Consider the following 24,596-nt stretch of genomic DNA (forward strand, 5'->3'; position numbering starts at 1 on the left):
CCCTTTTTCCTTTCCAGGAGAGTTAAATAGTAGCTCTTTGAATTTCTCAGCTTTAAGAGGAGTACTGAGGTCTCTCCTGAGACAGCTGCTTGCTGAGGTCATGGAGGTAGTTCAAGTGAGACCTTCCCTCCCCCAGAGGACTGTCTGGCGCTATACAACTTCCAGATCAAGTGTCTCTTGCAAACTATCATATGTAGAATGGATAAACAACAAGGCCCTACTGTACAGCACAGGGAACTATATTCAATATCCTGTGATGAACCATAATGGAAAAGAATATGAAAAAGAATGTATATATAAGTATCACTGGCTCACTTTGCTGTACAGCAGACATTAACACAACATTGTAAATCAACTCTCCTTCAATAAAATAATCCTTTTTTAAAGTGTCTCTTCCTTCAACCTTCCTAGTCTACGTTCTATTCACCCTTTACAAGGCCCAACCAAAACACTAACTCCCCACAGTTTTAATGTAATCAATCCCTCCATTTTCCCACTGCATTTTGTTTGTACCTGTAAGGATACTTGGCAAGCTTCTAACATCACAGTGACTTGTGGACTAAGCTAGACAATAGCGCTGGGAGCAGAATGTTCTAACGTTTGTAGCCTTTATGTCTGTATGTCTTACAAACACTCACCACTCAAAGTAACATTGGGTAATTTGGATCTCTAACAGATGGATTGAAATACAATTTGTCCTAGAAAAGAAGAGATTTGAGAAGCCCTCAAGTTAAGATTATTATAGAGTAATTGTCAAAGTTTCATTTCAGATTTGGAGCAAGAGAAAAACTGGTTGGATCTAAATTTCTTAAAGACAGATTATATAGGAAGGAAGAGGAATGTAAGATAAGGCTGTTTAAGTGCAAGAGCGGTTAGCTTTACAAGCCTGTAAAGCTGTCACATTCTTATTGTGTAGCTTAAACATGGATCTCAAGGGACCCCAGAGTCATCCCCAGAGATGTCAGACATGGGCCCTTAATCAGAAATAATAATGAACACCGAAACTGAGTAGGACCCTGTGAGGCCCTCCCGTGTACAAAAACCCCTCCATGGCCCCTGCTTCTTGTTTGTAGAAAAAGGTTTTAGTCTCCTAGGCCTTCCCTGAGTTCCAAAGAGCAGGCACAGGCACTTACCAATTAGGGAAGTGAGGGAATGCAGAAACAAGGGAAAAGTAGTTCAGCAAGAAAAGTAATAATAGTTCAGTGATAAAGCAGAATCCCAGTTCCCCCTCAAGGGATATCCATAACAATCTGACACAAATCTTTGAGTTGTTATACAGAAACTAAGACACACCTCCCCACCACAGGTGGAGGATAGCGATTAAGTAACCCCAGATGATTAATATTACTGAAACATCACCCTCTTACCTCACTGCCAACCAATCAGAAGAAGGTCATGCTTCCTCCACCCCTCATCCCAAATGTTGCCTTTAAAAACCCTTCCCTGAAAGCCATTGGGGAGTTTGGGACTTTTGAACATGAGCTGCCTATACTCTTTGCTTGGTGCCTCCAATAGATGCTGTACTTTCCTTCACCACCATCCGGCATCGGTACATTGGCTTTGCTGTGCAGTGGGTAAGCTGACCCAAAATTCAGTCCAGTAACAACATCATTGTGGGAGTTAATCAGAAATACCAAACAAGAAAATCTCAGCGTTTTCTTTGTTTTGTTTTGTTTTCTCACTACAACGTTCTGTTTTCTTTCACATTAGAGATAATTTTCTGTTTGGGATCTTCCATTTAATATTTAATCATGCTCTTAGCCACTTCGAACCAGCTCTAAGACAAGCATTAGTGCTTGAGAAGGAATGGAAATAGAGAATCTGGATGGGGAGTACTACATTCCAAGTTCCAACTCCCAGCAAGTTCCCATAGTTAGCTCCCACTTCGCCTTCCCCACCAGAATTGCAGATTCATTAGGCAAATGACTCATTGATTCAAGGGAAGCTTGTATTTCAGAGAGCTTACGGGGGCAGGGGGGGGGCTTCCCTGGTGGCCCAGTGGTTAAGAATCCGCATGCCAATGCAGGGGACACGGGTTTGAGCCCTGGTCTGGGAAGATCCCACATGCTGTGGAGCAACTAAGCCTGTGTGCTGCAACTACTGAGCCTGTGCTCTAGAGTTCATGAGACACAACTACTGAGCCCACGTGCCACAACTACTGAGCCCATGTGCCACAACTACTGAAGCCCGCGTGCCTAGAGCCCGTGCTCTGCAACAAGAGAAGCCACCGCAATGAGAAGCCCTCACACTGCAACAAAGAGTAGCCCCTGCTTGCCAACCAGAGAAAAGCCCGCACACAGCAACAAAGACCCAAGGCAGCCCAAATAAATAAATAAATAAAATAATAAAATAATTTATTAAAAAAAAATCTTGAGTGTTTAACTGAGATGCTTGGCTTACACAGTGATTACTAGAGGCTAACCTAGGACAAGGGCTCTTCCAGACCAAACACTAAATGGGAGGAAATAACCCCAAAATGGAGTCCTATCTCTCACTATCTCTTAACGCTCTGTGCTGGGTCTTGCAGATGTTACCCAAAAAAACTGGGTTCGCCTCTTGGTGGGTGTGGAGCTGAAAGACACAACAAAAACAAAGATCAGGAAAAGGAAGGATGTGTTACTTGCAGCAAGTAAGGAGAGCACTGGGGAATCTTCCCCAAAGCAGTGTCTTCTCAATAGCAAAATTGGGGAAATTTTAAGCTAAGGGTACATGCATAGTCATGAAGTGGCTTGGCGGCCACAGAGTCCAAGCTTTAGTTGATTGAAGTCCTGAGGGTCAGGAAAGGTCGACATCATCATCCCTTAGAGGGTGGTTGAGTGCTCGAGGGGGTTTTAAATTCTGCGAAACAGCTTAAGAAAGTGCTTCAGGTTAATCTTTACCATTGAAACAGAACTGGGAGTCTTTACAACTGATTTATCTTCTTTTTTTTAGAAATTTATTTTTATTATTTATTTATTTTTGGCTGTGTTGGGTCTTTGTTGCTGCGTGCAGGCTTTCTCTAGTTGCGGCGAGCGGGGGCTAGTCTTCGTTGCAGCGTGCAGGCTTCTCATTGTGGTGGCTTCTCTTGTGGAGCACGGGCTCTAGGCGCCTGGGCTTCAGTAGTTGTGGCATGTGGGTTCAGTAGTTGTGGCTCACGGCCTCTAGAGCGCAGGCTCAGTAGTTGTGGTACACAGGCTTAGTTGCTCCACGGTGTGTGGGATCTTCCCAAACCCGTGTCCCCTGCATTGGCAGGCAGATTCTTAACCACTGTGCCACCAGGGCAGTCCTACAACTGATTTATCTTTGCTATTGTTACTTCTCTTGCCTGATAACAGTTTGTTCTTGTGTTCCCTTAAGATCATTATTGCTGAGGCCTGTTCAAGAACAAGCACTGTGGTCAGTCTTAGATCACAAAATGTCTTAGGCCAAAAATGGCTTCTTTTATGTCAAGAAAGCCACACCTCGTTCTCTTTTTCCCGGGACTCCTTACCTTATTCACTTACACAGAGACCGTGTGGCAGTAATTGGCTTGATGATTGTTTAGAGCTGCAGTTATGATTAAAAATGCTACCTGAAGCACAGCAAGGATGTCCTTGACACGCAGCCTATTTTCTGGGAAAAGATTACTACCACAGTAATTGAGCTGAGAAGCGGAGACAAATTGCTCTTGGCAGCTTCAGCAGTGTTTCAAAGCACTGCAGTTGGCTGGAATCACCCCTATCGTTTTCCCCCCTCCATCCAGTCTACAAGATAAGTGAAGGCACCTACAGATTATCTGCAAGATACAAGTGGAAGGAGAAAACAACCCCACAACCAACTAGACTGTAAAAGAATCTCGAATTCATGACAGAGTTACACAAATGACCAAATGAAAGAGGAACTCCACTGGGGCCGACTACGCGACCGGCCGAGAGTGCAAGATGATTTATCTATTTACAATGGGCCGGCGGCGCCAGCGGCTGGCCGGAGCCCGCGGTGACATCACGGGGCCCGGGCGCCCGTCACGTGGTCCGCGAGCCGCTCCGCCCCCTCCTGCTCCTCCTCCTTCTCCCGCAGCCTTCCGAGCCCTGGGTCAGGCCGAGGCAGCCGCTCCGAGCTATCGGGGGAGGCGCGGAGCAAGGGCCGGCGGGCGGCGAGCGGGACTGGGAGCGCGAGCGGGAGCGGCCGAGGAGCCGGCAGTAGCCGCGCGGCGGACCCGGACCAACGCGGCCGAAGCTCCTGCAAAGTTGGGCGCGCGCTCGCGCCACTGCGCCGGCGGCCCGAGCGATGAAGATGGTGGCCCCCTGGACGCGGTTCTACTCCAACAGCTGCTGCCTGTGCTGCCATGTCCGCACCGGCACCATCCTGCTCGGCGTCTGGTACCTGGTGAGCGCGGCGCGCTTTGGCGAGCCCCGGGGCGCACCTGCCAGGGAGGAGGGCGGGCGCCCCGCACCTCGCAGGGACTCCGGCCCGCGCCCCCGCCTCGCTTTTCACGACCTCTGGTTGGTTCCCGGTGCGGCTTCGGGGTTGGGTGATGCCAGCACTAATCCGCCTGAAGTTATATTATTAGAAACTTAATTCTCCGGGCGAGCGGGTCAGCGATGCCCCGGGCTCAGCCAACCTGTGGCGAGGGGTGCAATCAGAGCCGGGAGTTCGGGGCGTTTCGGGGGTGCGGGAAGGCAGGGGGCGCCCAGAGCAGGGAGCGCCGGAAAGCTCTCAGCTGGGAGCCGGCTCGGCCGTGGGGAGGTCCGCGGTTTCCGGTGAAAGTGCACTCGGTGGTCAGAGAACTCCGATCCGGTCTGCGGAGCACGTGCTTTCCTTTCCTTTCTTCTTAGCAGCACCCGCTGGGCTTTGTGTTTCGACGGGTCCCGACAAACGTCGAGGCGGTGACCGGCACCTCGTGCTACCCCCAGTTGCGGGCCCGCGTGCCTATTCTCCCAGCCCGCATCTGGCCTCGGGTTTGCTGTCCAGTCTCCTGCGCACCTTCACATCCCGAGCGGAAATGGTTGGAGGCTCTTTACCCACACGTTTGTTGTAAAGCCCTTACTCTAGGAAGGGATTTGCCTGTGATACATTGCGTTTCAATCTGCCCGGGGCAGCCATTTTACACCCACTAGCTTTCCCGCCCCTTTGCAGATGATCCCTGTACCTTCTTAGTCGACACCGGAGGAGGCAAATCTGGTTTGTCTTTAGGTTGGAGCTTTTAAGATCTTATTTGTATGGGGAGCAGTGATTATCAGGGGCAGTGAGGGAATCTTGCCCTGTGCCAGCTCCCGGTTGGTTGTTGGCCCCCCGAAGACTGCACTGAGTCGGATTCCACTGCATTTCGGTTTTGGTCACATCATGATGGAGAGTTAGACCCGAGCCTTTTTGCGGTGAATATCTCTGCATTATGAGGAAACACCTTAAAAGTGGTAGTAAGATGGCATATAGAACTTTTCGGTGGGAATAAATTCTTTTCTTCTTAGGCATCATAGTTTTTTGGTCGGTTCATAATTCAGTTTTTTGATGTATATGGACATGATGTCGAATTGTGAACTCGTTTGTTGTGTCATTTTAAACAGAACACCCCCCCCCCCCCGCCCCACATGGTGTTCTCTGTGCTATTTATAGTTTCAAGTTTCCTTTAGTCTGTGCCTATCACAGGCCACACAATAGAAATATTTGGCCTTAAAAGCTTTCAAACAGGGCTTCCCTGGTGGCGCAGTGGTTGAGAGTCTGCCTGCCAATGCAGGGGACACAGGTTCGAGCCCCGGTCTGGGAAGATCCCACATGCCGCGGAGCAGCTGGGCCCGTGAGCCATGTCCGCTGAGCCTGCGTGTCCGGAGCCTGTGCTCCACAACGGGAGAGGCCACAACAGTGAGAGGCCCGCGTGCCACAAAAAAAAAAAAAAAAAAAAAAAAAAAAAAGCTTTCAAACAGATCTTTGGTATGTGTGGGTTCTTACTGTGCGGTGTGAATGCAGATAGAACATCTGCGTATTGGCTCAACCCTGATTTTGCTAAAAGCAAAGAAATCTTCACAGAAATTTAAAATTACAGTGGAAGGATAGTGGGTGGCCTCGAAATAGTGCTTTTATTGATGATCAAGACAGATAATTTTATACACATGTCTTGTGTCCTCCTTGAAAATGTTTAAATCTGCAGACTTGCAAGTACATCAGTGAATGTAATTTGTAAAATCTAGGGCACTGCATTAGGCAAGTGGACTGCATGATCTACAGGAAACATAAATCTACTTTGAGCCCTGCTGTTGGCTGTAATCCAACTAACCAGTATTGGTGTGATAAAAGGAGAGCACTCACATACTCTGTCTATGGCTTGAGCATGCTTTTTGGGGGAAAGTAGTTATTGGTATGCACGTTTTAGCATTTGGAAATATATGGCTTTTTGAAAGATAATTAGAAAGCTTTCCAGCACATGTGAATAAGAATGCCACTTTAGGTAAACCTCATATCTGGGAAACCTGCCGGTCATCTTTATAAGTCTTTTGCATTTCACAAAACAATTTAAACTTTTTTTAAAAAAATAGTGAGTTTCCCTCATACCTTTAAATATAATTTGGTTATCCAAAACATTGATTAACATGACAGTTTTTAAGATGAAGGAGCCAAAGAATAAGGCATCTCTTCCTCCTTACCGTACCCCCTCACCCCACCAGCCATCTGGCTGAGATGGGGTTACTTATCAGAAAGGGGGAGAGTTTTCAGGAAAACAAAAGGGTAGGAGTATAGATAGGTATTCAAAAAAGAGTCCACTAGAAAGGATAGGTAAAGTGGATCTTTTTTTACACATCTTCTAATGGTTTCCTACCATGACCATTTACTAAGGTCCTGTGTTCCAGGGACTATACTAGATATCTTTGTTTTCTTTTTTTTTTTTGGCCGCATCCCACGGCTTGTGGGATCTTAGTTCCCCGGCCAGGGGTCAAACCTGCACCCTCGGCAGTGAAAGCACAGTCCTAACCACTGGACCTCCAGGGAATTCCCTAGATATCTTGACTTGAAAAAAACCAAAACGAACAACGTAAGAACTGTAGTTGAGTTTATTCAGTGTCTTACTGTGTAAGGTAACCCAGAAGACAGCCTCTCAGCTCGGAGAAACTGTTCTGAAGAGGTAAGGGAGGAGAGGAGCCAGGATATATGAATTCTTTGCTGTGAAAAAACCTGTAGTCGAAATCAAAAGGTGACTATTAATCACAAAGAACAGGCATCTCAAGTTGATGATTTTAGTGCTTTTCTTTGTATGGGAAGATGCAGGAATCTGGGGTCACTGAAATTTTTCCTTAGATACATATCTTCACTATCTCGGGTCATCCAAAGCACAGACTGCTTCCTGTTTGTCTCCATCCTGAATTCCCCTCAGGCCCACAGTCAGCGGGTGACTACAGTGGCTAATGTCTTGATCCTTGGAGAACTAGAATAGTAGGCAACATTTTTCTCTACAATGCTTTTTTAAAAATTTTATTTTTAAAAACTCTTTTAAAATTTTTGCGTGGCGCTGCATGTGGGATCTTGGGTCCCCGACCAGGGATCAAACCCACGCCCCCTGCAGTGGAAGTGCAGACAGAGTCTTAACCCATTGGACTGCCAGGAAGTCCCCTCTCTGCAGTGCTTTGCATAAGCTTAATTTTTATGTCTTGGTGAGGTAGATTTTTTTTATTCCCGTTTCATAGATGAAAACTGAGGCTAAGAGACCTTAGGTGATTTACTTAAGGTTGGCTTGTGGTTTGAGTGATGTTTTTGGTCTGTGCTGTTTCCACAGTTTAACCTTTTAAAAGTTGAGGGTGTGTTTTGTTTTTGCCTTGGAATTATAAAGGTTTCCTTCAGTCCAGTAAAAAAAAAAAAAAAAAAAAAGCATATTGATTTCAGGTATTTGTATTAGAGATCTGTTTGTTTTGCTTTCTTTTAAGTTTTCCTTTTTTAAATTGAGGCATAATTTACATATGGTGAAAATCACAGATATTAGGTGTACAGTTCATTGACATGACCAATGCATGCACCTTTGTAACCCACACCCTTAGAGAACATTTCCAAAACCCCAGAAAGTTCCCTTGTGCCTCTTCCAGTATACCCCTCCACAGACACCCCGACCCCATAGGTGAGTTTTGCCTATTCATATAAATGGAATTATACTGCATGTATTCTTTTGTATTGGGTTTCTTTAACTTAGCATAATGTCATAGATTCATTCATGGTTTTGGAGTGTATCAATAGATTGTACCTTTTTTTTTTTTTTTTTTTTTTTTCGATACGCGGGCCTCTCACTGCTGTGGCCTCTCTCGTTGTGGAGCACAGGCTCCGGACGCGCAGGCTCAGCGGCCATGGCTCACGGGCCCAGCCGCTCCGCGGCATGTGGGATCTTCCCGGACCGGGGCACGAACCCATGTCCCCTGCATCGGCAGGCTGACTCTCAACCACTGCGCCACCAGGGAAGCCCTAGATTGTACCTTGTTATTGCTGAGTATTGTTGTATGAATATACCACAGTCTGTTTATTCATTTGCCAGATGATGGACATTTGGGTTATTTCCATTTTGGGGCTATTATGGATAAATCTGTTCTGAACATTCTTGCAAAAAAGACTTTGTGGACATTTGTTTTTATTTCTCTTGAATAAATACTTAGCAGTGGAATTCCTGGTCGTTGTGTGGGGTTTTTTTGTTTGTTTGTTTGTTTTTGCAGTACGCGGGCCTCTCGCTGTTGCGGCCTCTCCCGTTGCGGAGCACAGGTTCCGGACGCGCAGACCCAGCAGCCATGGCTCACGGGCCCAGCCGCTCCGCGGCATGTGGGATCATCCCAGACCGGGGCACGAGCCCGTGTCCCCTGCATCGGCAGGCGGACCCTCAACCACTGCGCCACCAGGGAAGCCCCGTTGTGTGTTTTAACTCTGTAAGAAACTGCCAAGGGGTTTTCCAAGTTGCCATTTTACATGCCAGGCATCAGTGTATGAAGTTCGGTGGGCGTGTAGTGGTAGCTCCTGGTGGCTTTAGTTTGAGTTTCCCTTATGACTAATGAGGTGGAACAGTTTATCTTTGCTTCTTGGCTAATTATATCTCTTCCTTTGTGAAGTGCTATTGATTGCCCATTTTTAAAATTGGGTTTTGTCCTTTTTTTCCCTACTGATTTGTAAGAACTCTCTATATTTTAGATACCAGCCCTTTGTTAAACATATACCTTGTGAATATTTTCTCTCAGTGTGTGGCTTGCCCACTCATTTTCTTAATGGTATATTTTGATGAACTGGAGTTTTAAATTTCAATTAAGTTCAACTTGTCATTGTTTTCTTTTATGGTCAGTACTTTCTGTGTTCTAAGACTCTTTGCCTACCCTGAAGTTGTAAAGATATTCTCTTATATTTTCTTCAGAAGCCCTACGGCTTTAGCTTTTATATTTACATCTGTGGTCTATCTCTAAGTTTTGTGTTAACGCTGTGAGGTAGAGGTTTGTGTTTATTTTAAAAGGCAGTTTAATCATTAAACCTAAAAAAAGTTGATTTATCACATAACCTTTAATAGCTACAAATGTTTTTAGAAAGACAAGTAAGGTGCCTATCCATCTTCACAGAGAATGAGGACTGACTTGTCCTGGTTTCCAGAGGGATCGTGATATGAAAGAAATACTTAAAGTAGAATGATTGCTATGCAGGCTTCTGAGGTTTCCTCTCCTTCTTCAACAAAACTTAATATTCTAAGCCTGAATCCATTAACTTTCTCCCCAGATTTGCACATACTCGAGTCTCTCTTGTCGTGGTCCAAACGCGGGTTGGAAAAGAATTTCCAGACACAAGGCAGAATGTAAAGAACATAGAATTTGTTAGAGGGAAGGGTTGCTGCCAGAAGAGCAGGCCGACTTCCTGATAGTCTGGGAGAGTCAAGCCCGAACGTGTGCTGTTGATCAGTTTTTATAGCCAGAAAGCAAAGGAATGGTCCGAGGTGAAAATTTTGTTTCCTGATTGGTCAAGGCACATATACCTTCCTTCTATAGGGTGGGAGTGGGACAGGGCATATACCTTTCCTTATTTGGGACAGGTCCCGTTGCCCACGTGGGTCCTTATTTGAGACTGGTCCCAAGTTGCCCAGGTGGGCTCAGGAATTTCGTAACCATGGCAACGTGGTGAGGGAGATTAAGAGTCCGGTAGTGGGTGTAATGCTGAAACATTTTCAGGCAGGGTCGTCCTTTGTCCTTGGAGCACCATTGTCCTGAGAGCACCACATCTCTTTCACCTTCTATCTACATTTCCCAGTTTAGCTGCCTCTGTTCCCCTTGCCATCTGAATCTCTTCCTTTATTCCGTCTCCATGTCCTATTGATTTTTGCTCAACCTCCTGATTACCTTATTCTGTCCTGTTCTTATTCTTGCTACCGTTTCCCTCGTTTAGGCTCTCATTAGCACTCACTTGGCTATTATAATAGAATCATAACTGGTCTCCCTGCTTCTAGCCTTGCCATCAATAATCCATTTTTTTTTTCAGTCCATTACAAATGCAGTGTCCAGAGGCATTTTTCTCAAGCACAAATATGAGCTTGTTATCTTACTTGTAAAAAATGTTGGCTTATATCAGGGAGATGTGTGTATTTCATGACCTGTGTGTTTCAAGTCAACTTAAATTGGCTTACACAATTAACAAGTGCAGTGGTTTCCACCACACCCCTTTCCCCCTTTCTCCCATCCCTTCCCCTTTCAGGTTATCTTCCTTTAGGATACAAATGGCCAGCCAGTACTTAAGCCCTGGGTCCTGAGATTCATTCAGATTTGATAAATGTAAGTTATCTGTCCACCCCTGAGCCACATAGGCCAGGGTTATGTGACTAGAGTTATACCGATGAATTTAGGTCTGGGATATGCTTCCCTTGAACTATTTATTGACTAGGAGAGATGTGAGCCAGAGGTGGGATTAATTTAAAACACCAGCTTTGAGAGTGGAGGGATGAGTCATCAGAGACTGTTACTGGGAGGAGGAGGGAAGAATGTTTGGAGAATAACACAATGAAAAATCCCTGCTATACTCTTTATGCTAAAGCCTGCATTTCTTGTGTTTTGCCATCAGGACCTGAGTTTCTCCCTATACACTCAAGCATACTTTTTGCTTTGTAGTTTCTTTCATCGTTTTATCAGGTAATTTTCTTACTGTGTTTTTAAAAGTGGTCCTGGTAGTTGGAAGAATCTGTCATTGACACCTGGGATAGGTCCCCCTTTGTGCATATCATCCTTTTTATTATAATCCAGGTGTGTTTTAGGAGGTTAGTTATTCAGCAAGTACATACTGAATGCTTCTTTGTGCCAGGCATTATTCATAGGGGAGTTGGCCATATATCAGGTTATAAAGGATGAAAGAGCTCAGGGTAGCTGGTCTCATTGGCTTTATGACCTGGCCTGTCAAATAATCAACTAGTTCACTTTGAAAGTCACAGCTTGCTTGTGTACCCAAGCCTGGTGGGTTCTTTTTGTGTCCTTAGAAGTCCTGGTGCAATAACTATTAATTTTTGTCTGTATAGTAATACTGGATAGTAAAACCGACATCTTGCATTTGTAGAGTGATTGATAGTTTTCAGTGGACTTCATATTTGTTCTTATTGAGACCTCAAAGCAACCCTGGGGTCAGGCACGATAGGTGGTGATATGCTCCTTTAAGATTAATAGTTTCTTTCCAGCTGTCAGATTCTTGAACTTGGTCTGTAAGTCCAGGGCAAAATAGGGGCTAATTCATAATATTTCTGTAATCCTTACTACCTAATGTTTTCCCTACTATATTAGATTGTAAAAGACTGAAATTATAAGCTAAAGAATATGGATTTTATTCTGTAGGCAGTGGGGAGGCACTGAAGAATTATGAACAGGTGTGATAGGGTGAAAGCAGTTTTTAAGGAAGATTGAAAGGGCAGGCTCTTTCATAGATGGCTGGGAAACCAGGCGGGGTGTGGTACAGCCTTCCAGATAGGAGATGTAGCAATGTCAGTTCTTCCCAGCATAGGTCTCTCATTTGCTAATGATGCAAATAATATGGATGGGAACTTTGATCAGTTAGTCAATGATACCATTGCCATCCAGATTTTCTACGTCTGAATTCAGGAATCGAACAGATTTGGACAGAGAGGGATACTGGATTTTTGAGAGATGTCTAATGAACCCCTTTTAAAAAGTATAGGCCTCCCTACCCCCAAATGTACAGGATCAAGGGAAGTTCTATGAAATATTGTCTGGTGAAGATTTCAGTGGTATTTAATGCCTTTTTAAACTTTTATCTTGTGTTACCAGATGTTCATCCGAACCGTTTACTTTTTTTTTTGGCCATGCCGCGCGGCTTGGGAGATCTTAGTTACTTGACCAGAGATCAAACCCAGGCCGAGGCCTAACCACTGGACTGCCAGGGAATTCCCTCATCAGAACATTTTAAAGACCAAGAAATAAAGATTGCCATCATAGTGTTTATTAACATCAATCTCTCTGGGTCCCACTTTAGATACGTCTAATGAACTAACAAAGCATCAAGTGTTAAAGTGGTTAACATGAGTTTTGCACCGTGATGTGTATATTAACTAAATGTGTGATCTATTTGTTTTGTCAACTTATGTTGAATCTTTGTCATGAAGGAAGAGGACTCATTTTTCCCTTCCCACTGCACCCCCGTTGTGGCAGATATACTGTTGTTCATAAAGGGATGCTAGTGGAAATAATGGGTGAGCCCTAATAACTCACTGCTTTCTCCACTTCCTCCCGGCTCCCTTGGCTCTTTTAATAGAGCTTTCTGGAGCCTTGATGAGAGTTCTTAAACAGCTGTAAACTGTTTTTTTACCTGAAGCAAAATAAAAATTAAGCAAAGATCACACTTCTTCATTTGGTCCTAACAAACTCCCCCCGCCACGGCCCCCCACCATAAGGGATTTGAACCTGTGCCCCCTGCAGTGGAAGTGCAGAGTCCTAACCTTTGGACCACTAGGGAATTCCCAGTCTAACAAACGTTTAAAGGTTTAGTGTTGCCTCTTTGAGGCTGCAGCTTCCAAGGGAAAATTATTTCTCAGGGACATATGTAGGGGCCAAAAATTGCTTGAGGAAATATAATTTCAAATTATTATTAAAAATAAGCTTGAGTGTTTTTATTAACCTTTGAGCTGCTAAAATTACATAGCTAGTTGGTTCCATGGTGAGGGATGGTGAAGCAATAACGCTTGGTACAGGTAGGTGCTGACATCTTTGTTGACTAACAGTAGAGGGCTTGGGGCTGCCGAAGTGGAGGTGTTATTGGTTGGAAGAAAAGAATCACTTAGGGGGTTACCTGGGTAAGGCCAGATGGGATGGATCAGAGTTTGGCCTTTCCTCAACCTTGCTGGACCAGAGATTGGATCTTGTCAATGCCCTAAAGTTGAATGGCTGATTCACACTGACTAAACTTACAGTAGACACATAAAACCAGAATGGCAATTTATTAATATTCGATGGGGAAATATAATCCTCATGGAAATGAATACTCCTATCCTGAGGCCTATGTATTCTTTTCCTGTAGAGGACACTAAATTGTGATTGTCAGTGATTTGAGTACTTAATAGCTTTTCTTAAAGACAGCCTGGTGAGGCCAGCTTCAGAAAAGAGATAGCATTCAGTACTAAAAGGAGCAAGTCTCCAGGCCGCGACAGTGTGTCTTCTTCCAGCTGTGCTGCAAGAGGGGTTTGCTTCTTTGATAGTACTTTTTGTTGTCTGAATTTTGATCTAGCCATAAGTGTCCCCCCTTCCCCCCCTCCTTTTTTTTTTTTTTTTTTTTGCGGTACGTGGACCTCTCACTGTTGTGGCCTCTCCCGTTGTGGAGCACAGGCTCTGGATGTGCAGGCTCAGCGGCCGTGGCTCACGGGTCCAGCCACTCCGCGGCATGTGGGATCTTCCCGGACTGGGGCACAAACCCGTGTCCCCTGCATCAGCAGGCGGTCTCTCAACCACTGCGCCACCAGGGAAGCCCCCCCTTCCCCCCCCTTTTTTTTTTTTTTTTTTTTCCCCCCCTTTTAAGGTGGCATTGGATTCTCTGATAATCTGGTCTTTTCTCTTTTGTGTTAATATTTAACCTCTGTATTTGCTATGGTATAGATAAAGTGTTGTGAACAGAGGTGCAAAAATGCAGTTTCCTTCTCGCTTGTGTTAACATTTAGGGAGGATTGGCAAGCTTTGTTCCGTGAGGCCATCCAGAGACGACCCAGGGTGGTGGGGCAGTTGTGCCATCCTAAATGTGCTGACTCCTCTGGATGTAGGGGGCTGCTTCCGTTATCCTTGTCTGCGTGGTTGGAGACATCTCATCAGCACCATGTTTGTGTCCTGGCCTGCTAGAAAGAAGAACAGTCACCTGGAGGACAAGCAGCTTCATTTTTTTTAAGGATGTGAAGTGGAAATTGTATGCATTGCTGTCACTCATATCCCAGTAGCCAGAAACAAGACATACGACCTAGCTGCAAGGGAAGCTAGGAGATTTTATCTTTAGCTGGGCATTGATATATCCAGATAAGCCTATTACTGTGAAAGAAGGAGAGAACGGATTCCAGGGGCATCTACTAATCTGACGTGACACCTAACGGCAGCCTTATTGCTGAGATCCTGTTGCCCGGTGGGCACCCAATAGTAATTATAAGAGGCTTTAATTCCAGTCTACAAAACAGTACTTGTTGGCTCTCAGTACTTCAGTTTTCCTCTCTAAATTGGAGTTAAAAATTCTAACAATAAACAATTGCAAATATTAAAAAGTATCACAAAACAATTTAAGCAAGTCATAAAATAGTTGCAAATATGGATAAAACTAAGTAGTATTCAAACACAAATGCATTTCTCCCAAGGTATGCTGCTTAATGGAGTTCTTAATTGATTGTTAAAAATTATTTTAAAGATAAAATGAGGGAACATGGATAGCATTTTCAGTATGAAAACACATAGTCATCTATGTAAGAAATCAAATGCAGCTAGCTTATGGATCAGAAAACTGTAACTGTGCTTATGGATAAGGACTTCCCGTCTCAAAGGAAAATCATTGTAGAATATTTATGCCTAGAAGGAATGGCATTGTGTATCCAGTTTCCTTCTTCCCTCCTTCCTTCTTTCTTCCTCCTTTAACAGATTTGAGAACTTCCTGGGTGTTAGGAAATGTGTGAGGTGCTGGCAATGCAATGGTGATTCAAACTAGACTCAATCCTTGCCAACATGGAATCTATGGTCTAGTAAGAAGAAATTACCAGTAATTAATATATATTAATTAGTAATCACAAATAAATATTGGAACGTAATTGTGATAGGTGCTGTGAAGGAGAATGTAAGACGTGAGAGAGTTTGGGGATGAGTGGCTGTGTTGGGGAGCCTTGCAATCTTTGTCTTTAACTGGAGAAATTAGCCCATTTACGTTAACAGTGGTTAATATATTAGGACTTATATTACTCCTTGTTTCTGTTTTTCTGTCTGTTGTTGCCATCTTTCATATTACCTGAATTTTTTCTTATCCATTTTTTTTTTTGCCTATCTGCTATTTTTTATTTCTATTATTTTAGTGGTTCACTCAAGAAATTTTAACATATGTACTTATCAGAGTCTAGACTTAATAATATCTTTGCCTTTCTTTTGAACAAGTCCTTTAACTCTGGTCATTTCTTGTATGTTAGTGTCTTTTTTTTTTTAAACTCACCCAAGACACTGATCTATACAATCAATGTTTGCTTAGAGTTACCCACATATTTACACCTCTGTCCATCATCTTCTCTCTTTATTTGCAGTCACTCTAATTTTTATTTTAAAAACAGATATTTTAATACCCCAAATGTGGAAAGTACGTGATCCATCATTTTCTTTTGCACCTCAGACCTGCTGTCTAGGATCACTATCCTTCTGTTGGACGTACATATTAAACATTTTCCTTTAGTGAAATCTGTTGGTGGCAAAGTCTGACAGTTCTTCTTTGAAAATATTTTTATTTTTATTTATTTTTTAAAAACATAGATTTTATTTATTTATTTTTGGCTACATTGGGTCTTCATTGCTGCATGCGGGCTTTTCTCTAGTTGCGGCAAGCAGGGGCTACTCTTCGTTGCGGTGCGTGGGCTTCTCATTGCGGTGGCTTCTTTTGTCGCAGAGCACGGGCTCTAGGCGTGCGGGCTTCCGTAGTTGTGGCTTGAGGGCTTCAGTAGTTGTGGCTCCCGGGCTCTAGAGCGCAGGTTCAGTAGTTGTGGCGCATGGGCTTAGTTGCTCCGTGGCATGTGGGATCTTCCTGGACCAGGGCTCGAACCCACATCCCCTGCATTGGCAGGCGGATTCTTAGCCACTGTGCCACCAGGGAAGTCCTGAAAATATCTTTATTTGACTCGAGTTTTTGAAAGATATTTCAATCCTTGGTTGAGAGTTATTGTCTCAACACATTGAAGCTCCTTCCACGTCTCTTGACTTCTGCTTTGCTGCTGAGAGGTCAGTTGTCAGTCTTGCTGACATTTACTTTTTTTTTTTTTTTTGCGTTACGCGGCCTCTCACTGTTGTGGCCTCTCCCGTTGTGGAGCACAGGCTCCGGACGCGCAGGCTCAGCGTCCATGGCTCACGGGCCCAGCCGCTCCGCGGCATGTGGGATCTTCCCAGACCGGGGCACGAACCCGTGTCCCCTGCATCGGCAGGCGGACTCTCAACCACTGCGCCACCAGGGAAGTCCGACATTTACTTTTGATTCATTAGGTCTGGAGTTGGTCTTGTGGGTCTGCATTAGTAACACACTGGGGATGATGCTGAAGCTGCAGGTCTACCACACTTTTGGTAGCAGTGGTTTGTGGACTCACACATTTCGGATGCTAATTTCCTTTTCCTAGAATCTTGCCTATGTAGTTAAAACACTGGCTATTTTTATTCCTTCAAAAGGTATTGAACAAAACAAGTAACTGAAGGCTTGGTGATAAGTCAAAGTATAGTTACAAGGAACAAGCAATTAAAAAATTTTTTTCTTATTTTACATAGGAGTAGAGTTGGTTAACAATGTGATAGTCTCAGGTGTACAGCAGTGTGATTCAGTTATACATATACATGTATCTATTCTTTTTCAAATTCTTTTCCCATTTAGGTTGTAACATATAATACGGAGCAGAGTTCCCTGTGCTATACAGTAAGACCTTGTTGGTTATCCATTTTAAATAAAGCAATGTGTACATGTCAATCCCAAACTCCGTAAATATCCCTTTCCCTTCCCCTTCCCCCTGGTAACCGTAAGTTCGTTCTCTAAGTCTGAGAGTCTGTTTCTGTTTTGTAAATAAGTTCATATGTATCATTTCTTTTTAGGTTCCACATACAAGTGATATGTTTCTCTTTCTCTGTCTGACTTACTTCACTCAATATGACAATCTCTAGGTTCATGAATGATGCTGCAAATGGGATTATTTCATTCTTTTTAATGGCGGAGTAATATTCCATTGTATATATGTACCACATCTTCTTTATACATTCCTCTGTTGATGGACATTTAGGTTGCTTCCATGTCTTGGCTATTGTAAACAGGGCTGCAGTGAACATTGGGGTGCATGTATCCTTTTGGACCATGTTTTTTGTTTTTTTTTTTTGCGGTATGCGGGCCTCTCACTGTTGTGGCCTCTTCCGCTGCGGAGCACAGGCTCCGGATGGGCAGGCCCAGCGGCCGTGGCTCACGGGCCCAGCCGCTCCGCGGTATGTGGGATCTTCCCGGACCGGGGCACGAACCCGTGACCGCTGCACCGGCAGGCAGACTCCCAACCACTGCGCCACCAGGGAAGCCCCGGACCATGTTTTTATCTGGATATATGCCCAGGAGTGGGCTTGCAGGATCATATGGTAGCTCTATTTTTAGTTTTTTAAGGAACCTCCATACTGTTCTCCATAGTGGCTGTACCAATTTACATTTCCACCAACGGTGGAGGAGGGGTAGGAGCTGTGCCTTTTCTCCACAGCCTCTCCAGCATTTATTGTTTATGGATTTAAAAAAATTTTTTAAATTTTATTTTATTTTTTAAAATTTATTTTTGGCTGCTTTGGGTCTTCATTGCTGCATGCGGGCTTTTTCTGGTTGCTGCAAGCAGGGGCTACTCTTCCCTGTGGTGCATGGGCTTCTCATTGTGGTGGCTTCTCTTGTTGCGGAGCACGGGCTCTAGGCACACAGGCTTCAGTAGTTGTGGCATGCAGGCTCAGTAATTGTGGCTCATGGGCTCAGTAGTTGTAGTGCACAGGCTTAGTTGCTCCGTGGCATGTGGGATCTACCTGGACCAGGGATCAAACCCATGTCACCTGCATTGGCAGGTGGATTCTTAATCGCTGTGCCACCAGGGAAGTCCCTGTTTATGGATATTTTTATGATAGCCATTTTGACTGGTGTGAGGCGATATCTTGTAGTTTTGATTTGCATTTCTCTAATAATTAGTGATGTTGAACATCTTTTCATGTGCTTCTTGGCCATCTGTATGTCTTCTTTGGAGAAATGTCTGTTTAGATCTTCTGCCCATGTTTTGATTGGGTTGTTTGTTTTGATGATATTAAGCCACATGAGCTGTTTGGAAATTTTGGAGACTAATCCCTTGTTGGTCACATCATTTGCAAATATTTTCTCTCAATCTGTGGATTGTCTTTTTGTTTTGTTTATGGTTTCCGTTGCTGTGCAAAAGCTTTTGAGTTTAATTAGGTCCCATTTGTTTGTTTTTATTTCCATTACTCTGGGAGACGGATTGAAAAAGATAATTGCTGTGATTTTTGTCAGAGAGTGTTCTGCCTATATTTTCCTCTAAGAATTTTATAGTGTCCGGTCTCACATTTAGGTCTTTAATACAGTTTGAGCTTATTTTTGTGTATGGTGTTAAAGAATGTTCTAATTTTATTTTTTTACATGTAGTTGTCCAGTTTTCCCAGGACCATTTATTGAAGAGACTGTCTTTCCCCCATTGTACAGTCTTGCCTCCTTTGTTGTAGATTAATTGACCGTAGGTGTGTTTTTATATCTGGGCTTTCTATCCTGTTCCATTGATCTATTTCTGTTTTTGTGCCAGTACCATACTGTTTTGATGACTATAGCTTTGTAGTATAGTCTGAAGTCAGGCAGCCTGATTCCTCCAGCTCCATTTTTCTTTCTGTAGATTACTTTGGCTATTTGGGGTCTTTTGTGTCTCCATACAAATTTTAAGATTTTTTATTGTAGTTCTGTGAAAAATGCCATTGGTAATTTGATAGGGATTGCATTGAATCTACAGATCTGTAGATTGCCTTGGGTAGTATAGTCATTTTGACAGTATAGATTCTTCCAGTTCAGGAGCTTGGTATATCTTCCCATCTGATTGTGTCATCTTCAGTTTCTTTAAACAGCATCTTATAGTTTTCAGAGTACAGGTCTTTTGTCTTCTTAGGTAGGTTTATTCCTAGGTATTTTCTTTTTGATGCAGTGGTAAATGGGATTGTTTCTTGAATTTCTCTGTATGATCTTTCGTTGTTAGTGTGTAGAAATGCAGCAGATTTCTGTGTATTAATTTTGTAACCTGCAACTTTACCAAATTCACTGATGAGCTCTAGTAGTTTTCTGGTAGCATCTTTAGGGTTTTCTATGTATAGTATTATATCATCTGCCAACAGTGACAGTTTAACTTCTTTTCCAATTTGGAATCCTTTTATTTCTTTTTCTTCTCTGATTGCCGTAGCTAGGACTTACAAAACTATGTTGGATAAAAGTGGCAAGAGTGAACATCCTTGTCTTGAGGAACAAACTTTAAATTAATAACAGAAACACCAGAGAGCTTTTGTGAAAATGTTTTAAAAATTCAGTAAAATTTCAAAAGGTGCTTTCTTTGATTCTTTCGTTATTTACCTGAGAATATTTCTTTGCCTAGTTTTTTCCCCCTACCAGCTGTTTAGAAACTAAATGAAAGTTTCTCAGATAATCTTTTTTTTAAAAATATTTATTTATTTACTTTTGGCTGTGTTGGGTCTTCGTTGCTGCATGTGGGCTTTCTCTAGTTGCAGCGAGTGGGGGCTACTCTTCATTGCGGTGCACAGGCTTCTCATTGTGGTGGCTTCTCTTGTTGTGGAGTACTGGCTCTAGGTGTGTGGGCTTCAGCAGTCGTAGCACACAGGCTCAGTAGTTGCAACTCGCAGGCTCTAGAGCGCAGGCTCAGTAGTTGTGACGCACGGGCTTAGTTGCTCCACAGCATGTGGGATCTTCCCGGATGAGGGCTCGAACCCGTGTCCCCTGCACTGGCAGGCAGATTCTTAACCACTGTGCCATCAGGGAAGTCCCTCTCAGGTAATTTTAATATTTTTTCTAAAGAAAGTATGCAAACAGGAATAGAATCTTAAAGATATTTTTGTATTTACATTAGCGACAGTTAATTCACTAGATAATCTTTTCATTAGTTTACTTTGAGAATAGCTTAAGAACAATGATCTTCAGAGGCTGTTTACTTTTGAAGTAATCTAATACTGTTTTCTTTTAACTAAAAGTAACTATCAGACATTAATGTCACCTTCAAGAATGTTCCATTACCTAGATTCATAGTAATGAATATTTATGGCATACACTTTATGTGTGGAAAGGAGAAATTATTAACAATTCAGCATTATGATTACAAAACATTCGTCTAAGAGTACTTAGATTATATCATTGCATTTTATTTTACTTTGACAAGATTTTTTAAAAACTTAGCTATCAAGTTATACTTTAGCTGCTTTTTACTCTAAACTGCAAGCCATGTGTGCAAACTAAAAGTGTATATTTTTTGTCTTAATTTCAGAAGTTGTTGTTTTGGGGTGTATTAAATGTATTGCTATTTCGTAAGAAAAAATTTAACTCTAAAGTACAATATAGCAACACTGTTCCTGAGTAGAATGCAAAATTTATATTCTAATGGTTAAGTCTGTTACGGCCTCTTCACTTTCATTAGAAAAGACATTCTGTTTTATGAGTTTCAATTTTGTCTTTGAATAGCTGTAGGAATAAAGTATTCTTTTATGTATTGAAGCTAAACAGGGAATGTTTTAAACAGTCTTCCAAAGCATATTTTTAATGATTATCCAAGTTGTTGGAGTAGGATGGTTACAAATAGGGACTAATAGACCTAATGAATAGAGCGTATCAGAACACAAAGAGCATGATGTTTGTTGCACTGAAAAATTAATTTAGCCATTTTGCAGTTTATATTTTCTCCTCTTTTTTGGACGCTGGCCTTCTAACCCTCTAGTGCTTGATCCTTCCTTATGTACAGAGTTTAGGTCCCCATAGCCCATTCTAAATTAGGCTCTGGGCTAGGCCTGTCTCTTTATATTCAGAGATGCAGAATGTTCTTTAGGGCATAAAAGGGAACACAGTTGTTCTCCCTGTCCACCCCTCCCCCCGCCACCAAGTCTCCCAGTGGCTCTTTGAACAGCCTTCTTTCTGGCCTCTGCTAGAGGACCATCCTTTGCCTTCTGTTCACTGTCCAGACATCTTTCTCATCATTCTGAGAGAATACATACAGTGGTGTCTCAGCCTGAGAGTGAAGATCAGAACCTGGCCGAGTCCATTTAGGGAAATTGAGGATGCTTCTGCTGGGGTCGCAAGTCGGTTTCATTCTGCTTGCCAGCTTCCTGTCGCCTTGAGAGTGGCTGGGCTGTCTGGAACACTCCCTTGGAAAGAATTCTGAGCCTGCTGCCAGGGGACTGGTGAGCAGAGTCGCCAGGGCTTGTGAACCGGGTGCGGTGGCTTTTGGGGCGGAACCTGGGTTACTGGAAGGAGCATGTGTGGCATTTGTAATCAAAGGACCCATGACTGAGTGTCAGCTGAAAATGTCATGACCTTGTTTGGGTTTCCCCAAAGTCTGAGAGTCCTCATCTGTAGAGCGGCGTAACAATAATCACACCACATAGGGCAGGCAAAACGTCTTCAGTAGTATAATACAGAATGTGTAGTGGTGGTGGTTTCTTGATTTAATCTATCACCCATGAGGGAGACATGCCAAAAGGATGGCACTGTGGCCTGCAAGGTGAATCAGAAGGACCTCATTGAATTTGGGGCGGGGGGGGCGGGAATCTTTATAATACATTTAAAAAATCTGCCTACTGGGATAGGCAAACACACATGGAGGGCAGGCCAGAGCACCAAAGGCTGAATAAGAACAGGAGGCTGAGAGGCCAGACGGACAAGCCAACACGTGATTATTCGGACAGCCTGCAAGTACTTTTCCTGCCTAAAATCAACCTTGTCATAGTCCTTATTGCTGATAATGACAAGATTTTGTCACCCAGGCTCGAAATTTCAGAGTCTCCTTTGCTTCTTCTTTTATCCTTGCAGCTCGTCACTTCCTGTGTGTCTAATAATTCCACCTCCACGTGGAAAGGCCTTGAGATTCGAACCTTGACTCTTCCACACGTAGGACCTAAGTAACCTCTCAAACTAATGCCTAAGATGACAATCTGACAGGGTTGTCATGAGATTTAGAGACGAAGTGGATCAGACCCTCATTACTGCTCAGCCAGACTATTGCAGTACTTTCTAGAATGCTTTCCTGCCTCCGTTTTAGCCTCCCAGCCTTTTCTAGCTTGATCTTCCTAACGACAGCTCTGATCACGTCATATCCTGCCACAAAAACCTTCATTAACTTTTTGGATAAAGGCTCAAATTCCTCGCCTGGTTTTGAGGACTCGCTGCCATCTGGCCCTAGCCTGCATTTCTGGTCTCATCCCCTAGCACTTTGCTTTTGTCTACTGTGCTTTAACCAAATCGAACTGCTTCCTGTTTTCAGCGCAGGCCCCTGTCCCAGTGGCTTTACTCATACTTGAAATTGTTCTTCTCTCTTATTTGTTTGTTTGTTTTGGGGGCGGGGGGGGGGGCACGCCCTGTGGCTTGCAGGATCTTAGTTTCCCAACCGGGGATTGAACCCAGGCCCCAGCAGTGAAAGCGCCAAGTCCTAACCACTGGACCGCCAGGGAATCCCGAAATTGTTCTTTTCTACACCTCTTGGGTTCCCAAACCTTCTCATCTGTCCAGTCCCTGTCCAAGTGCTCCCAGGTCCACTGCACCTCCCTGCGAACTCTGGTCTCAGCCTCAGGCTTCAGTAGTATCTTTCTCTGACTCTCCATTATTCTTTCTGTGAAGTCTTTCTGTGTTTATGGCTTCATGCTTTGTGTTACTTGGGTGCATGATTTATTTAACCTATTGTGAATCCTGGGAGGCTCTTTCCTAAGCACTTAACAAAGCACCTACTCTAGGAGGCAGCTAGGGGAAGTGTTATGATAAGTAAAGCAGGCAAGGGGGTAATAACAAGTTGACCAAGGCTTGACAGGCCCACTGGAACTGAAAGGACAGGAAAGCAGCTGCATAGCACTGTCTCGGAAGATCTGGGACCAGGTAACTTTCTGATGCCAGCCAAGAGCTTTTATATGGTTCTTGTTAAGGTTTGAAGAGGTAAGACAACTAATTTGAGTCACTCTTACATGCCAGCTACCCTTCTAGGTGTTTTACATAATTTACTCATTTGAACCCCAAACAGATCACATTCTTTCCTTCCTTAATATTCTCCATTGGCTTCTTGTTGCACTTAGAATAAAACCCAAACTCTGTAACTAGCCCTAAAGGATCCCTAAATCTGGCTTGTATTTCCTAACTGGGTTCACTGCCCTGCCTCACCTAGCCATTTTTCTCTCTTACCCTCTGTACCCCACCCCTTCCTTCATTAAAGCTTCACCCATGAATCCCAAATTTATGTGTTGGTTTTTTTTTTTTTTTTTCTCCAAAGCTTAAAAAACAACCCCATTATGATAACAGCAGTAAACACATTGCCTTTGTCTGGTGCTTAACTTTTCAAAACACATTCTTAGGTTATTTTATCTCATTTCAGTACATAATCTTTGGTCTGCCTTTTCCAAAGATAAGACTATAGAGGGAATAGAATGCCAAGAAAACCTGATGATCTGTCAGAGAACTTCTTCGCTAAATCGTCTGCCCGTTGTGGAACTAACTCATACTTTCCTTTAAGCTTCAGATATGTTCTGAAAGCTTTTCTTCAACTACAGTTTTTCTAATCATACTCGCTTTAAAATGTGCTGTGAAGTTGCTTGGCTCTTTGGAGAGAAACAAGAAACTGGCAGTTCTAGTAGCCACTGCGGGGAGGGTGACCGTCAGATAGGAATAGGAGGGAGACTCAGTTTTCACTATATACCTTTCTGAACGTAAAAAAAGTTTTAACCACAAGCTTGTGGTATCTATTTAAATTAGTCATATATGTGTATGCTCTGGAAAATTGCCATTCTCATTATTATAACTTCAAAAAGCAATCAGACCATATTAGACAGTTTGGAAAACAGAGGAAGAAAATAAGGTCATTCCAGATTCCACCACAATCAAAAAAACAACCACTTGGGATTGCCATTTCAAAATGGATTCTAGAGTGGGTTTTTTTTTTTTTTTTTTTTTTTTTTTTTTTTGCAGTTCGCGGGCCTCTCCCTGTTGTGGCCTCTCCCGTTGTGGGGCACAGGCTCCGGACGCGCAGGCCCAGTGGCTATGGCTCACGGGCCCAGCCGCTCCGCGGCATGTGGGATCTTCCCGGACCGGGACATGAACCCGCGTACCCTGCATCGGCAGGCGGACTCTCAACCACTGCGCCACCAGGGCAGCCCCTAGAGTGGGTATTTTGTAAAAGGAATAACCTGACTCCCCATTTGAACCTC

General features: G+C 43.5%; 1 protein-coding gene across 2 annotated transcripts in view; it reads left to right on the forward strand.

Moving 5' to 3' along the window:
- The first annotated feature begins 4,025 nt into the window (after positions 1–4,025).
- The window catches only part of LAPTM4B (lysosomal protein transmembrane 4 beta), a 69,945-nt gene continuing 49,374 nt past the window's right edge, over positions 4,026–24,596 (forward strand). Inside the window, exon 1 of one of the 2 annotated variants that reach the window (XM_032610313.1) lies at positions 4,026–4,344. In XM_032610313.1, the coding sequence (XP_032466204.1) occupies positions 4,246–4,344 (99 nt within the window). In that variant the 5' untranslated portion in view covers positions 4,026–4,245. The remainder of the gene's footprint in view (positions 4,345–24,596) is intronic. The other variant, XM_032610314.1, reaches the window with a different exon arrangement.

The sequence above is a fragment of the Phocoena sinus genome, chromosome 17, assembly GCF_008692025.1.
Source record: "Phocoena sinus isolate mPhoSin1 chromosome 17, mPhoSin1.pri, whole genome shotgun sequence".
Lineage (NCBI taxonomy): Eukaryota > Metazoa > Chordata > Mammalia > Artiodactyla > Phocoenidae > Phocoena > Phocoena sinus.